Here is a 17,594-nt window from a genome sequence, read left to right on the forward strand (position 1 = left end):
TTTTAAAATCCTTGCGGGCCCCACTTCTGCACTCGGAGTGACAGAGTGGGGATTCAGCCTGACAGCTAGTAACCCAGTACTCCTAAAGAAAAAACACCAGGAGTGAGTATTATACATCTTTCCCAGGGGATTCAATAAATGTGTTGTGAAATAAAATACATAAGAGGACATGTGATATGAAAGTGTTGGGCAAGCTATAAATACTTGAGTAATGTGTCAAACCTGGAACTCTTTGCATTGCTATTATGAGGTTGAACCTAATACAATGAATATTTGTGTTTATTATGATAGTTTATTGTACCTTGACTGCACTTTTAGGAAATTTTAAACATTTATATTATATATATGATGATAGTTTTGGGGCTATCCCATGGTATGTTTCATCCCTCATTTATGTTAATGAATTGAATAAGCAGCCCGGGACATGTTCCACCTGTCTTTACATGTTTGTCCTCCGTTTGATTTTGCAGGAGTGTTACTGAGCATCCAGAACTGCAAGATCGCATCCCTGTTAGCCACTTTTGGGACCATGGTGAACCAAGACTTTTTGTATGTGAAGCAGTCCTTGAACCAAGCCTGCAGTTTCCAGACAAGCAGCAGCGGCAGACAGAGAGCTCAGAAAGCACAGTATGTTTTTTTTCTCTTGCTCTGCTCTGATTTGTTTTTATCCCAGTAATAAACTATTGGTTCTGGCCTTCACTAAATTATCTGTGTAGATACTGTGATCCGGTGCACAGAAGGTAGCAGCCAAACAAACTTTTAAGAGTCCAGTACTTGTGACTTCTATTGGTCATAATACATTTTGTTGTTAGCAGGGGGGTTTGTGACAGGGTCGGTAGCTCACCGCTGTGGCGCCTCCTCCTGGCCGCTTCGGGGAATTAGTTTTGCGCCAGTAGAGCGCCCTCTTTGGGTGGCGTTCTGCCTGTCGTCTCGCCTCTGTGGACTGCACGGACTTGCGTTGCTCCTGACGTCGGCGTCCTCTTCCGGAGCACTGCCCTCCGACAGTGTCCCTCTGTCCAATCACACCCCCTTCCGGGGGGGGGGGGGGGGGGGGGTAAACAACAGCCCCACACCTTCAAGTCCGATCCTCACCATCTAGGATCTGGTGTGGTTCTGACCGGCCGCTCCCTGCGGCCCGTGGCTGTGCGTGGGGTAGCACAGCAAACAAAGGGGGAAAAAGGGGGGGAGGGGACTCAGGCCCGCCCACTACTCTGAGTCCCGGTCCAGAGGCCCTCGTGTGACAGTCTCACTGTCTTCCTTCTCCTTCCTCCTCTGACTATCCCTCTGGACCGCTTCTCCAACAGCCCTTCGCTACGCTAGGCCTCCTCCTCCCAGGCCTGCCGCCTAGCAGGCTATAGAGTAGGGCCTTCTCCCACTCTCTCAGGCTGGCCTGCACTGCGCTGTCCGTGGTGCTGGCCTCCCAGCTCTGGAGACAGACCTTCCCCTCCGAAGGCCTGGGACAGACTGACTGCTCCTGCTCTGGGCAGCCTTTTATATGGCTAAGCCGGGCCCTGATTGGCTGGCTCCAATCTGTCTTCTTATTGGCTCCCAGTAAGCCCTCTCCTGATTGGCCGCGCGTCTACGCAGGCGCCTAGGCCTGCCGCAGCCCAGTCTCTCTAGGTGTGGGGTAATCGCCCCACCACAGGGTTCATGCTGAAAATATTAGAACTCGTGGTAAGAAAATAGGAAAATCTTATGAGCAGGAGGCTAGTTCAAAATGTTTTTCCTGAAACTACCTAGAGCACTCATATTGTGTTTTTTGTAAGCTCAAATCAGAACAAACAGCCCAGGGTGTTTTAGTTTTGTTTATTCCCACAGAAACTCAAAGATATTGATTTTCATCATGAGATCATTGGGGCTTTTCTGGAGGGTTTGCAGAAGGCTCTAATGCGGCTCTTCATTGCTCATCTGTGGGGGTTTTCCCCCATAAGTATATATAGCTGAGAAAAAACATGAAAAACACTGCAAGTTACAAAGTAAGAGAGAAAGGGACATAACGCTATGAAGGAACCCAAATCTCAGTGTCGCAGGTAGATGTGGGTCTGAACCAATATCTGAAATTTGGGGATATTCAAAATCCAAGCTTGGATCTGGATTAGAATTGTGCAAGTGAGGTCTGTTTATCAGTGGATCAAACCCAAAATCCCAGATCTGAAACACCATTCCATTTTGAAATATGGATCCAAATTTTGTCTCTTGGACCCATCTCTAGTAACGAGATATGTTTACTTAGAATGATAAAGACCCTTCAGTTAAAGTTGAACTACAAAGTACCAAAAAAAAAAAAAGTATTTCCTCTATATTGCTTCTTTGAGACAGCCTTTATACCTCTTTATTGCACTTCCCAGAAATGGCTCTTATCTGCTTTTTTTACATTTTTTTTAAAGTGGTGAATTAATACTAAATGTTGCCAAGATTTAATTTTACCAGAGAGCCTGTCAAATAAATCAAAGGCTCTTCCTTGCTAATGTGCTTGCAGCACTCCTGACTTCACTACCCTGACAATGCTTCCTCCTCATCTGCTCTCTGGTGGGGATCCCTACAATTGTTCCTTGCATCTAAACTGTATAGGTCCATGTTGCCCCTTCCAGACCAGAACCATGCATAATCCTGCCATAATCCTCTCCAGATTAGACATATCAAGCCCTTACATTTCTCTTTGCTGCGTGATCTTGGCAAAATCTTTGGAAAATCTGAATAGTGGGGAAGTGATAGGTGAAGTTTAGGTTGCAGTCTTTTGTGGTATCACATTCTGGTCCTCCGGAGACCTTGTCAAGGTTCTCCAGCCAGGGGCAGCTCTAGGCACCAGCAAAGCAAGCACGTGCTTGGGGCAGCCCATTTGCAGGGGCGGCAGGGATCCAGCATGGGAGCTGAGAACCAACAGGGGGCCCTGGGAGCTGTAGTTCCTTGGTTAGCTCCCTGCCTATAGAGCCAGCCCTGGAGCAGGGAAAGAATTACATTTCCCAGCATTCCCTTGGCCACTACCAACAGGAAAGAGAGGAAGGGAGTGAGGAAGCTGAGACCTCACGCTGCAGCCTGCTTTGAATAGAGAGCTGCACTGTGAAGGGTAGGGATACCATATTTTAACATTCAAAAAATAGGACACTCCCTGGGGAGGGAGGGTAGCCCCCACCCTGCCACCATCCACTCCCTCCAACTGCCCCCCACAGAAACCCCAACCCATCCAACCCCCTTGCTCCCTGTCCCCTGATCATCCCCTCCTGGGACCCCTGCCCCAACTGCCCCCCAGGACTCCACCCCCTATCTAAGCCCCACTGGTCCTTGTCCCCTGATTGCCCCCTCCCAAGACCCCACCCCCTATCTAAGCCTCCCTTCTCCTTGTCCCCAACTGCCCCCTCCTGAGACCCCCCCCCAACTTCCCCCCTAGGACTCCACCCCTTACCTGTCCCCTGACAAACCCCTGGGAGTCCCATGACTATCCAACTGCTGCCTGTCCCCTGACTGCCCCCCGAACCCCTGACCCATCTAACCCCCCTTCTACCTGTCCCTTGACTGCCCCCCGAACCTCCGCCCCATCCAACCCCCCCTGCTCCCTGTCCCTTGACTGCCCCCCCAAACCCGCTACCCCTTCTCCAACCCCCCAGCCCCCTTACCGTGCCACTCAGACCAGCGTGTCTGGCTTCGCGCAGTGCCAGACATGCTGCTGCATACATGCTGCCATGCTCCCCTACGGAGCCACAGCTCCCCCCAGCACCAGCCTTTCAGATTTGAACACCTCAAAATTCAGGAGTGCTCAAGTTCAGTTTGGGCAGCTGTTACTTCATTTCTCCCAAATCAAATATACTGATTCACTGTAACTTGCTGTAGAAAAAGTAGGATAAAATTGAGCAAGAAATGCTTCCCAGTGGTTATTAGGACTGGAATTGCTATTTTCAACAGCCATTGCCTTTTGTTTATTTAAAAGGAAGACAGTGATATTGCATTGGCAAATTCCCCATAAAAAGAAAGAGTGGAACAAAAGAATAATAAAGGCACCTCAACTTTTCCTCATTTATGTAGGACAGTCTTATAATATGCATCCAGATATCCTCCAATCACACAAGCTGAAAATTGTTCCACTTTACTGCAGTTCTGTAACCATATGGGAACCAATCCTGTCTGTGCACATCCAAAATTTCTGCTGAATGACCCTCCCTGGGAGCAAGTAACCAGTGACCCAGGGCTGTAGCGGCAGGAGGGTGCAGTGGGGGGGGGGGGGCGGAGAACCCAGGGCTGGGGTGGCAGGAGGTGGGGGGGGGAGGGCAATGGTGAGGCGTGGGGGGAAGCTCAGAGCTGGGGTGGCAGGGTGTGTGTGGGGGAGAACCCAGGGCTGGGGCAGCGGGGGGTGCGGGTCGGGAGGGTGGGGGGGAAGGCCCAGGGCGGTGTGGCGAGGAGCCCAGGGCTGGGACGGGGGGCAGCCAAAATTTTTTTGCTTGGGGCGGCAAAAAACCTAGAGCCAGCCCTGCTCCAGCAAAGAGAAGGAAATAAAGACTTGATGCTTCTAATATGAAGAAGAAGCAGAACAAAATGTTTAGCGTTTAAATAATTTTGGGTCTTTAAACATAAAGAAGCAGAAAAGGGTCAAATAATATTTAGTTTGAGACCCTCTATTCAGCAAAGCACTTAAACTTGTGTTTAATATTAAACGTGTGAGTGGTTCCACTGACTTCAGTTGGGACTAGATGCTTCAAGTTAAGTGTGTGCTTAAGTGCTTTGCTGAATTAGCAAATAACTCTGATATTGGTGTGATAACCCAAAACAATCTGTGAGCTCCTGCTACTGCTGAGCAGCAATAGTAAACTAACAAATATTGTTCTTCAAACCTACAGGGAGGGTTACTGATCTCCAGGGATATTGTTATGCACACAGAAGGTTAAATAGTAGGCATCTATGTTTTGGTTGCTGAATGACAACTAAAGCCTTAGGCCTTGTCTACACTGAAAAACTTGTCTACGCTTGAAAAAACACCCCGCTGAGCAATACAAGTTTCAACACTGTAAAGTGGCAGTGTAGATTGTGCTGGTAGCTATTCCCCTCGTGGAGATGGTTTTATTATAGCTCTGGGAGAGCTGGAGCCGTGACAACACAGCCACATTAAAGTGGCAGCTTTTTAATGTCGGCTGTGTAGACATACCCTTAGAAAAGAATGTCTGTAGTGAAACATTTTGAGCTTTTAAAATGGCACTAGGAATGATGCTGGATTAAAAATAACTTAAAAGCAGTTGTGAGTATTTCTTTATGCCTATGTTGGGTCTTTAAAACAGAGACTTCTGGAGCAGGAGTGTGCTACTGGGACTTCCCTCTTCAGGGATGGGTAGGCTGGTTTCTGAGAGGCAGAGATGACTGGCCCAATGCAAACATAGTTTAAAGTGTAGAATGACTTGCTGGCCACTTACTGTAGGGAGGAAGCCTGTTGCTCTGCCCTCACCAGCAGGTGTTTGTGTGGTGTTTTTGTTCAAGTGAAGACTCTGCCAATTGAAAATGGAAAATAAAAACAAAACAATATTTTATTTCCCCTTCCAGCCGGATGTTTTAATTATATCATTCTTCAGTACTGAAGAGCATGGCCTTTTGCTTCAGGACAGCTTCCCGTTGCCTTCAACCTACCAGGCTCTTCTGGGCATCGAGGTGCCACATTATTACTTTGCAAAAAAGGTGAGAGATCACAAAGAGGACATCCTTTTCTACTTCTGCCACAACCACATGCTGACACCTTTCTTTGCACTTGAGGCCAGATACAGCCAAATGGAGCTTGGAGTAAGTAGGTGCAGCGCCAATGAAAGTTGTGACAAAGGATATTTCTATACTGCAATAAAAAAAACTGTGACCCGAAATCTCAGAGCTCAGGTCAGTTGACTCAGGCTCACGGGGCTCAGGCTGCAAGACTAAAAATTGCATTGTAGATATTCAGGCTCAGGCTGGAGGCTGGGCTCTGAGACCCTCCCCCTTTGCAGGTTCTTGAAGCCTGCAGCCTTAGCCTTGTGAGCCCGAGTCCTTGGGTCTTTTATCACAGTATGGTCATACCCAAAGATAGTAATAAAATGGATGTATTGACAATGTAATGTAAATTGAACTAATCTGGCATTCCATGGGTGTGCAAAAGGTGAGTGATATACAAGCTAAAGAGATGGAGCAGTTATCAGGAAAACCAACTAACAAAAGTGTAAAATAATCCCGTTTCTACTTTTATTTATGCCTGCACCATCCCTGATACTCTTGGGTGTAAAATTTAACTCTGGCATAAATAGGTGCAGTTCCTATTAACTTCAATAGGAGCTGCAACCTACTTACATCAGGACTGAATTTAGTCCCCACTAAATACCAAATGGGTATAAGTTACACTCATCTTCCACTACCATTGAATGCCTAATTGGTGCAAGTTACACTCAACCACCCTGTAATCAGGGCCGGCTCCAGGGTTTTTGCCGCCCCAAGCAGCCACCCCCACCCCCCCACAAAACAAAAACCAACCAACCAAACAAAAAAGTTGCGATCTGCGGCACTTCAGCAGGAGGTCCTTCGCTCCAAGCGGGAGTGAGGGACCCACTGCCAAATTGCCGCCGAAGAGCCAGATGTGCCGCCCCAAGCACCTGTTTGGTAAGCTGGTGCCTGGAGCCGGTCCTGCCTGTAACTTTTGATAAGTTTGAATGTGGATCCAAACTTTGTGGTTAGCTCCTAATCTCTTAAGAAAAGAGACTACACAAGAAACCTATATCTGGATTGTCTCAAACTTTGGGGAATTTAGAGCCAGAACTTTGCAACCCAAACCTGTTTCTAATAAATAGAATACAATAACCTTTCCAAGCAGAACTGGCTTTTATCTGGATTACATCTAATTTTGTTTTCCCTTTCCATAAATTGCAAGATGGAAAAAAAGAGCTGCTACATTCCAATTCCACCTTATGCATGTTTTTCTTCATGCTCTATGTTTATATTTTACTTTAATTTTTACCTCTCTCTTTCTCCTTCTGTATTGTTTTTTGCTGCCATTAGTTGTTGTTTCGGAGAGGATGTGTCTATAAGCCTGTTGTAAGTATCTATAACTGCCCCCTTCCACAGTCTTCATTTATCTACCTCTTTTCCCCCTCCATTTTTTTTTTCAATCAGTACATTTCTTTTAAAGGCTGAATTACTTGTTATTTATTTACTGACACAGTAAACATATCCTAGTCTTGTGACTATTTTAAACATGGAAAAGTCCATTTGACACAACCAACCTGTCTTAGATCTGGTCTACACTACAGAGTTAGGTCGACATAAGGCAGCTTACATCGACCAAATTATGTCAGGGTCCAGACTATAGTCTTGATCCCACCTATGTAAGTGCCCTGCTACATCGCCATAATAACACCACCTCCATGAAAGGCATAGGGCTTATGTTGGTGTAGTTAGGGCAACTGTGTCTGTGTAGACCCTGCAGGTTACTTGCTTACTCCATGCTGGAGCCGTGAAATTCACAAGAAAGCCCAGCTCACAGCTTGGGCTGTCACCCCGGGGAAGGTGGCGGGGCTCCAGCTGGAGCCCAGCTTCCCCCTGGTCTCTTGGCTCGCTGCTCCCAGACGTGCTACTGCCCAGGCTCCCTGCTCTGAGCTGGGCTGCCCCCCTGGGCTGTGCCTGCTCCACTTACAGCCAGGCTGCCCCCCCCAGTGTCCCCGCTCTGAGCCGGGCTGTGCCCGCCTGGCTCCCTGCTGGGAGGGTGGTCCCAACCCAGCTCCCTGTTCTAAGTCAGATTGCACCCACCCGACTCCCCACTCCCTGCAGGGATCCTGGGTACTGCCCACTCTGCGGGGTCCCGGTTCTCTGCACGGAGCCTAGCTGCACCGAGGCTCCTGGCTCCCCACGGAGAGCCCGTGGGCGGTGGGGGTTCAGCTGGGCAGAGTTGAGAGTCTGGGCTCTCAGCCCCCCACACTGCCCCTCTTAAGTAGAAGTGCTTCTGGTTAGGACGCGCACTCCACCGACAGAAGGAGAGTAGTGTGGACATGAACCACCTTAGTAATTACTATGGTGACTGTAAGTCGACCTAACAATGTCTTTGCCTCTCCTGAACCAGGAATTCCCCAAATTGTATCTAACACTCATTTGCACTGTGGTTTTCATTACTTAGTCTGGCTAATACTTCAGGTGTTTTATTCATTAATATGTGGCTTTAAATGTGCTCTGGCATAGTTTTTAGATTAACTCCCTTAAATATTAACATATGGCTTTTCCCTACACTTCTCTGGCAGTGAAAATGGCTTGAATAGACTGCCTAAATTAGTTAGAATGAGGATGGTTCCGCATCCACGGTGGCTCAGACCAAGATGTTTCATTGTGTTTGGCTTGTGAAAAGTTAATTCTTAAAACCTGAAGAAACTATTTGGTGCTGGTGACACAACAAAGGGATATCTCTTGTTTTGTTCAGAAGAATAGTTAAATTGCCCTGTGGTGGCTCTGAGTGGAGTTGTAATTTAGATCTTACTGAGGCTCCAGGGACTCCAAATTTGCCATTTTTGTGGAATATGGTTGTGAATCTGAGTACTAATAATGGGAACACAGGAGTAAAAAATAAGAGGTTCTGGATAGTTAACTTAAAAAATAAATTCACCATTGGGCAGAGACCAGTCATAGAAACTTTCAGCCTGAAAGGTTTAGAAATGTAGGGGTTATTATAGAAACTATAATGCAACCTTAACTGTAATAGTTACTCCTGCTCCTTCTGGGATACTGTACAAATCTATTATCTCTAACTGATGAAATACAAATGTTGAGCCTCATGACTTATGTGCTTTAGTAATTTTTAGAAACACTCCTTCCTATATTCAAAGGCACTTTGAAAAGTAGTATAGTATTAATTATTCTGACAACTTTAAGAGTTTGACCCTCCTCCCATTTAAGTTTAAGGGAGTTTTGTCATTGACTTCAAGTAGTCATATGGTTAAAATCTTGTAGAAATCTGTATCTGTAGGTCAAGGGAGTGTGTTGAAGCCTGCTTGGCACCTGAGTGATGGTAGTTTTCCTTTCAGCCAGGAGAAGCCGAGAAAGAAGCACAAGTGGAATCTGGCTCAGTACAACTCTCACAAATGGTTGCCAAAAGGCCCATGAGAGATTTCATTGGTCTGGAAGAGTGTGACAAAACTACCCGTGAAGCTATGCTGAACTTCAGCTTCTATCTAACAATTGGGGACATGGATGAGGCCTTCAAATCCATCAAACTCATCAAAAGGTGGGATCTAAATATTTGTAATGACTCATTTAGTGGTGGGATTTATTTTCACTTGAGTCATATGAAGTTTTGTTCCCTTTAGACTTCTTTAATTTTTCCTCCTTCTCTTTGCCCTCATTCACACTCTGTCGTCCTAAACAAGCTGAAACCTTTACCCTTTAGGTATTATATTAACTTTTTCTTTGCTGGTCTTGTACTATACCTGTCATGGTGGTGTCATCCACTGAGAACAATGAAATGTCAGGACATACCTAGTGCATCTAGCAGTACAGCAGATGGGATGTACCTGGCATGGTCAGCAGCAGTCAAATGAACTTCTATGACTGTATGATATTGGACATCTCATCTTCGTACCCATGCTCATGTTAATTTTAATGCTATTAATTGGTAGTGTTGTCAGATGTTGACTGCGTGTGTTCTCTCTGTGTGCTGACCCAGCTCTGCATAGATAGCTGGCACAGCAGACATCAAGCAAACTGCCTAATGACCACAAGATCCGTTTGTGACATTGCACGCTATATGATTTTATGAAAATATGCTAATGAGTATGAATATAATGTAACTGGAATATGCTTCATGCAAAAAGTCTCTTGTAAGGTATCATTACAAAGCTTATAATCTACTGAGTGTGGTCATCCTATTTGTATAAATGTATCACTCTTGTATCTGAAACTAGAAATATGAAATATAACGCTGAGGGCCTATTGTAATTATGCAGTGTGGGCCATTAATGGTGGTTTGGAATCTTGATGGCTCCCATTAACCAGGACAATTGTCTGTAAATGGCTCTGTTTTACTTGTAAGTCTTCCTGTATAGGTGTGTGCTGGCAAGTGGGTAACGAAGTTTTACAGTGACGTGATCATGTCATCTGAACTGGAATCCATCTTTAACCTGGTGTCTTTCCATTTAGAAGGGGGGGGGCGACCAGAGAGACAAAAGATTCCCGCCTGGTGCCAAAGCTATATAAGTGGGTGGAACAGAACAAAGGGGGCGGCCATCATGAGAAATCTCCTAGCTGGAACAAGGGCTATACCAGGGAAAGGATTGTGCCCAGACTAGGAAGGCTTCCAGTCTGTGAAAGAAACTTATTGAAACATCTCTGAGGGTGAGATTTTATCTGTATTCAGTTTTATTACTGTATTAGACATAGACATAGACTTGTTCACAATTCACTTTTTTCTGTCTGTTACTACTTGGAACCATTTAAATCCTACTTTCTGTATTTAATAAAATCACTTTTTACTTATTAATTAACCCAGAGTATGTATTAATACCTGGGTGGATGGGGCAAGCAGCTGTGCATATCTCTCTATCAGAGATAAGCTTTATACAGGGTAAAATGGATTTATTTGGGGTTTGGACCCCATTGGGAGTTGGGCATCTGAGTGTTAAAGACAGGAACACTTCTTAAGTTGCTTTCAGTTAAGTCTGCAGCTTTGGGGCATGTGGTTCAGACCCTGGGTCTGTGTTGGAGCAGACTGGCATGTCTGGCTCAACAAGAGAGAGTGCTGGAGTCCCAAGCTGAGAGGGCAGGGAAAGCAGGGGCAGAAGTAGTCTTGGCACATCAGTTGGCAGCCCCAAGCGGGTTTCTGTGACCCAACCCGTGTCACCGTTAAGTTATGAAGGCACTCAGTGAGTTTTTTTATCAACAAAGCACGGTCCTAATGCCCTGGCTCAATGGTTATAGGTACACTAACACATATATGCCTGTTGCAATGGACTAGCTCAGTTAGGGGGGAGGGATAACTCAGTGGTTTGAACATTGGCCTGCTAAACCCCAGGGTTGTGAGTTCAATCCTTGAGGGGCTATTTAGGGATCTGGGGCAAAAAAAAAAAAAAAAAAATTCAGGGACAGTACTTGGTCCTGCTAGTGAAGGCAGGGGACTGGACTCAATGACCTTTCAAGGTCCTTTCCAGTTCTATGAGAGAGGTATATCTCCATATATTATTAGTGGTGGGACTTTCCACTGTCCCCTAGGCCAGCTAAAGACACACTCTCTGAGACTCCATTTTATACACCGATACAAACAAGTTACATATTGCCCCTCTGACATAGTTAGTTACTGCCCCCTCATGTGGCTTGTTACCACCCATTACCTTGTATATGTTGGCTCAATCAAAACATCTCTATTCATCACACTGTCATCCTGACCTTATCTTTAAGAGAGGTCAATGTGTTCTTGTTATCTTTGGGGGGTGGGGGAGTGTTTGTACCATATTGACTGTCGGGTTGTTCTGGTACCATACTTTTGGAATGTGTTTGTGTGAGTGTCCTGTGCCTAGCCTTTTTTAGGAATGTGTGTGTTTTTTGCAATACCAGCCCTGTTCTTGCCAGGTCCTGTGAGCTTGCAAGCAGGCAGAGCCTGACCTCTGCTAACTTTGCTACTATGTTCTATATCAGCAAAGCTTGACCACTACTTTTGTTCAGGCCTCACACCAGGTCTTGGATACAAGGGCTTATGTCTCAGGCTCCCTTCCTACTATATGTAGATAATTTTATGGTATGTTGAATACATCTAACCTGAATCATGATTCATTACAAAATGGACATTATGAAAATATTAATGTGTGCTGAATGATGCAGTTGTTCAGGCATATTATACAGCTGCACAAGTCAGGACTTAACTACACTTCTTGGTCTGTTAAAAACACTTGGCCTCTGGCCATGGGCCTTTCAATGCACCTGATGGATTCAGATGTCTGGGGTAAACACACACCTTGTCACTTGTTATCACAGTGCACCTCTGATTAAAATAATTAGTTTTCAAATGTTACAAAGGATAGCCATCACTTTTCAAGGACAGATTTGCAAATAAAACATTCTGACCATGTGGATTCTCTTTTGTTAAACAGATAAAACATGATTGATAATGATTGATCTTATTATTTGCCATTCAAATACAAAATACATAATCTAAAGGGAATTGAACATTCACCACTTTATTTATACATTTAAAATAAACACAGTAATACCAAGTATTACAATGTTACTGACCACATAGGTGACTTTTAAATTTTAATATACATATTATAATATAGATATTGCAATATTAGCTGAAATAATATGTCTTAAATATTCCAATACTTTATTTTTAAAAACTGTAATTATAGCACAATTATTTTTAGAAAATACCTTGCTTTTCTGTAAAATAAGTCAGGGAAATGGAAACAAACTTCTGTTGTTTTTTATAAACCGGTATAAGAAAAAAATTATCAGCTTTATAGAACTCTGCTCTCTAGAGCAATGTATTGTGGGGGGCTGAATTCTAGAAGTCCTTGGTTCTAGAGCATCAAGCTCTGTAGAGCGCTACTGATTTTGGGCATCGTGCAGAGTGGCAACTGAGACTGCATTCCTTATTACGTGAGAATTTGGGGGCAGAATAGAACTCAAGAGCCACTTGATGACCACTTTTTAACAAAGTGAAGCAAAATATAAGGGAGACAGTGACAAAGATGAAAAGCAGAGAATTCAGCTGGGAGCAGCATAACAGCCTCAGAGAGAGATTTTATAACGTTCGCAGCTCATAGTCATTCAGTCTTATCAGTGAGTATGATCAAGGTAACATCTTATACTGGAAGTTTTAAAAACATTTCTCATTGCTGCTTGTCCTTTTCTAACTCTTGTATTTAGGGACTTCTGCAGTGTACTTTTTGGCTTGCTGATTTGCTGCCTGATACTACCTGCACATTGTTGACATGAGCCATCATGCTGTATAGCATCACACTTATGTACTAGAGATCTGATCTTGCAAGGTGTTGAATACTTTCAGGTCCCACCAGTTTATTTGGCACTGAGGGGTCTGACCTGCAAGTATCAATTCTTAAATGCCCAGTTCTCAAATTTGGGTGCTCTGATTTGCATTTGTGAGGTAATTATGCTCCCAAGTATCTGCTTTAGGTGCCAGTGTGCCAGCATGTGCAGAATGAACATGCTGACTTAGGCACCCAAGTTTGAAAATTGCATGCCAAGTCTGCGCACTTTGTGGGAAAAGAGAATTTAGTATATTCATTCATAGTAGCCATTTCTGACAAAATAAGTTAATAGTATATTTGGGGGTATGGGCAGGTCACGGTAAAACCTTTTCCCATAGCTATTAACCCACAGTGTAAACAATGGAGTGCACTTTCAGCACAGTGGGTAGGAAGTTTTAGCTGTGTACCTCTCTTTCAATGTTAATGGCACCTCTAGCTGCCTGCAAAATTAACTTAAACACTCCCAAAGTCTCTGTTTTTAAGGACAAAACAGTGTCTGAAAACACACACACTAATTTTTTTACACTCCTATAATTTACAAATGGCTAGAATTATATTACTTGCTTCTGGGGTTATAGATTGTGTTCCATGCTTCAGTGTGGAAGAAATGTTACAGCCAAATTAGATGTTCCTAAAAATTGGATAGGTCAGGCTCACCTTAAAGGAAACATTACCTAAGCCCAAACTATGCTTTTGTAAATTTTGACACCCATGACAAATTTCCTGCTCTGTCAGACTGTTTATCTATTGGGTCCAAAGGAGGCTTCTGAACACAGCTGAGCCCTTGAGCTTGTTACATTATTATTAGGGAGCAAGATAACTTCATTCAAAATAAGGGAAGAATTTAAAGTAGTAGGTTGCCCTTTTCTCACTTTCAGTACCCTGACCACACTCACTCTGTCTCTGCCACAGTTGAAAACTCCTGGCATATGGCTGTAAAGTTCTATCGGGATGCTTGTGCTGACAACCTAATATTTTTCCATTGTACAGTAGAGGAAGAGGGGTGCTGTATTATATATATATATATATATATATATATATATTATGTGTATTATACATATATATAGATAGATGGAGCCCATCCAAATAATAATTGAGGGCCTCTTTACAAAAGAAGTGAGCTTTGTGATGTCCTTCAACACTTAGTTTTAAATTACAGTGTATACTTATAGAAAACAATTCCAATGCAAGTCTCCTCAGAGGACTCTCCCTTTTCAAGCACATGCTCTCAGCATGGTGACTCAACATAGTCATTCTCCAGCCCCCTGCGGAAGTGAGCAGTCAGGGTGCGGCTAATGACAATGACCCGAGGCGCCATGCAGTCCTCCCGCCTGTGAAGGATGTTCCATATGAGGATGGCGGCTGCCAGTGTGGCCAGGAGGCAGGCCCCAATGTTCAGGTAGCAAGACCAGGACAGGTTGGTGTAGGGCCCTATACGGTAGAAAGTTACCAATCCAATGACCAGAACAAAACCTGCAAGCAGAGTGAGAGAGAGACACTTTTTCAAAATGGGTACTTCTCTTGAATTTCTCTAGCACATTTCACCCCAAAGGATCCCACACTGCTTCAGAAATTATACACAGGGATCACTTTACCCAAAAACATGCAGCCTCTCTGGAGTGAAACCCAGGAGGTTTCTAGCAGAGCATAGAAACACTATACAACAGTTTAGGACAGTATAAGGACAGAAAAAGATAAATTATCCAGATGAAACTACAAGAAAAATTTAGGAAAATGGAATGTAATATTCAAGCTTGATTTTGGCCAGGTTTCTGGAGATAACACTTCTAAACTTATTAAATGTGCCATCAGAGGCGCTGCCTTTCTAATGTGGTGGTGGGTGCTTGACACCCCAGCTCTGCCACAGGCCCCGCCCCTGCTCCACCACTTCCCCCAAGCCTCTACCCCCACCCTGCCTCTTCCTGCCCCGTTCTGCCCCCTCCCCTGAGCATGCCCGGCCCTCGCTCCTCCCCCCTCCTTCCCCAGTATTTCCTGCACGGCACGGAACAGCTGATCTGCAGTGGGTGGGAGGCAGTGGGAGAGAAGGGAAGGTGCTGATCGGAGGGGCCGCTGGTGGGCGGGAGGCACTGTGGGGCGGTGGGGCACTGGATGCTGGTGGGTGCTCAGCACCCACCGTATTTTTTAATGTGGGTGCTCCAGCCCTGGAACACCCATGGAGTCAGCGCCTATGTGTGCCATAGATTCTTTAACATCCATATGGTCAGAACCTCATTGTATATCTTGACCAAAAGAGTGGGTACCTGGATTGCCCCCTCCACATCAGGCCTATTTCTTTCCATGCTGATTTAAAATATCCTGTGCCCCACCAATCCTCTTTTGTATGCTTTTTAGTACTTGTATCTCATTGATACTATTGGTGACAAAGGCCTATGATTTTTCATGCCGCCTTTCCTACTCTTCCTGCCAATGCAGCAAGTTGGTATATTGATTAAAAATATGTATAAAGCAACTTCCATCATTGAGAAAACTACATTAATTCAGAAATACATCTTTAAAAGTATTTAAAACAAACCACCCATATAAACTATAAGTAGGTAGAGAAGGTACATAATAGAAAGAATAAAAATATATTGTAGAGAAAGGGAGATGGAGAATATAAGACTATGGGGGACCCCACCATCATGGTGGTAATTAAACTTTTGAAAAAAATGTTTTCAGGTTAAAAGCCGGGAGGGAGGAAAATCGAGGGAGAGCAAGGTCCAGCACCAGTGACAACCAAAGCAAAGTCTTTGGCTATGTCTACACTAGCAAACTTAAAGTGGCGCAGCTGTATCAATGCTGTAAGATTGCTCGTGTAGCTGCTCTATGCCGATGGGAGAGAGCGCTCCTGTCGACATAATAAAAACACCTAAATGAGCAGTGGTAGCTATGTCAGCAGGAGAAACTGTCCCACCAACATAGTGCTGTGCACATGAGTGCTTATGCTTGCAAAACTTATATCAATCAGGCAGTGTTTTGTTCACACCCCTGAGTGACATAAGTTTTGCCAACATAAGTGGTAGTGGTAGTCACCTAATAACCTAAAAGAAAATGGTAAAATCACTCAAAGACTGGTGATGTAAGTGTAATAATAACACTTTGCACTTCTCTAGTGCTTTTCTTTCAAAGATCTCAAAGTGCTTTACAAACAGTAAAGAGTGAAATTCTCACCACACCTCCTGTGAGGCACCATAAGTAGTAAATAATATTCTTCCCATTTCAAACTGAGGAAACTGACAGGTGAAGTGATTTATCTAATCATACAGGAAATCTGTAGTGTAGAGTAAAGGATAGGACTCAAATCTTGTGGCTCCCAGTCTCATGTGTGTTAACAAGACTGCCCTTCCTGAAGGATGCATCAATAATGCAAAATTGCTTTACAGCCCTCTATGCTTCCCTTCCTCTCCTCCCATTTAAAGCTAGTTACCAACTTTTAAGAGAGGTAATTTGTAGATCGACTTAGTTTGACAAGAACTTATACAAAGAGGCAAATATGTCTTGCTTACTAAGTAAAACACAGCTTCCTCTTCTCTCAAACACTTCCTTAACCACCACTATAACAGAAGAAATTAACATGGACAAAAGGACCCCATAATAGAGGAAGACTGAAATAAACAAAGGTCAATAAACAGCCAAAGAGGGATCTACAGATACTATCTCACTAAGTTCATGGGCAAGGAAAAGTCATGCATGAGCCAGTCTTTCCTAAGTTTCCAGTGTCTGCACGCTATCTTTCTGCATTAGCAGCATTGCTTGGAAACAGTGTTATCACAGAAGGTTTGCCTTTCTATTGTATATAAAGTCATCCTAGAAGTGATTGGAGATGCCGTCACTAGATACATATCCCTCACAGGGAGCACTAGTTGGGAGTATATCTCCCAGTGTTAGAAAGTAGCGGGCAACAGCTGTTAAGGTTTTCACTGTGCAAATAAGTTTTATTTTCATTGAAGAGTTTCAGACACTAATTTTTCTCTGGTGCAACTCCACTGAAGTCAGTGGAGTTATATAGAGCATGGATTTGGCCCCATATTTTTTCTAGAGCTTTTAAAAAGGTATTCTTTCAAGTCGATCTGCTTCTAGGTGAGGCAACCCCAGTTTGTCCTTGTTTTCTGTCCTTTCACAATCGCTTCTATGAAATTCTCTGCTCACCTCCACTTTTAACTTAAAACACCTTGTAGACTATGGGGGTGTGAATTGCAATGTTGCACTGTAACTACCTCATGTAGACCCTGCTGTTGGTAGTCCATCACTGACAATTACAATATTGTCACAGTTCTCATCTATGGCTATGCATATGACTCCGAAGTCCGAACCCTGATGCAACCCGGCCACACTGAGGGCATGGGAAATCTGTATTTATGATGTTTGATGATGCAGCTGTGTGGCACTTTTCATGTGCAGCCTGGAGATGAATTTGTCGATTCTGCTCAAACCTGTTACATGCTGATCTTGTCAGAGACCAGTGAGTCCTATTCTGAGCCATTTGCTCAAGTTCTTTGGGATTGATGCCAGCCCATTGGAGACTGCTCTTCAGATTATCTTTTACTCTTAGAGGAATTCTGTGCCAAAAATTAAAAATTCTGCACACAATATTTTTAAATTCTGCATATTTTATTTATCAAAATAACACAATATAAT

General features: G+C 44.1%; 2 protein-coding genes across 9 annotated transcripts in view; one reads left to right on the forward strand and one right to left on the reverse strand.

Annotated features, from left to right (window-relative positions):
- Positions 1-17,594, forward strand: part of IFT140 (intraflagellar transport 140) — a 228,629-nt gene that overhangs the window by 136,986 nt on the left and 74,049 nt on the right. For 5 of the 6 annotated variants that reach the window (XM_054041948.1, XM_054041945.1, XM_054041949.1 and 2 more), the window contains 4 exons: positions 471-627; positions 5,524-5,655; positions 6,994-7,029; positions 9,003-9,202. In XM_054041948.1, the coding sequence (XP_053897923.1) occupies positions 471-627; positions 5,524-5,655; positions 6,994-7,029; positions 9,003-9,202 (525 nt within the window). The remainder of the gene's footprint in view (positions 1-470; positions 628-5,523; positions 5,656-6,993; positions 7,030-9,002; positions 9,203-17,594) is intronic. The other variant, XM_054041947.1, reaches the window with a different exon arrangement.
- Positions 1-17,594, reverse strand: part of TMEM204 (transmembrane protein 204) — an 80,491-nt gene that overhangs the window by 27,852 nt on the left and 35,045 nt on the right. The window contains exon 2 of one of the 3 annotated variants that reach the window (XM_054041960.1): positions 13,994-14,429. The exons of 1 other annotated variant lie outside the window; for it this stretch is intronic. In XM_054041960.1, the coding sequence (XP_053897935.1) occupies positions 14,185-14,429 (245 nt within the window). In that variant the 3' untranslated portion in view covers positions 13,994-14,184. Of the gene's footprint in view, positions 1-13,993; positions 14,430-17,594 lie in introns of those variants that run through there. One more of the 3 variants, XM_054041959.1, reaches the window with a different exon arrangement.

Source organism: Malaclemys terrapin, chromosome 10 (genome assembly GCF_027887155.1).
Source record: "Malaclemys terrapin pileata isolate rMalTer1 chromosome 10, rMalTer1.hap1, whole genome shotgun sequence".
NCBI lineage: Eukaryota > Metazoa > Chordata > Testudines > Emydidae > Malaclemys > Malaclemys terrapin.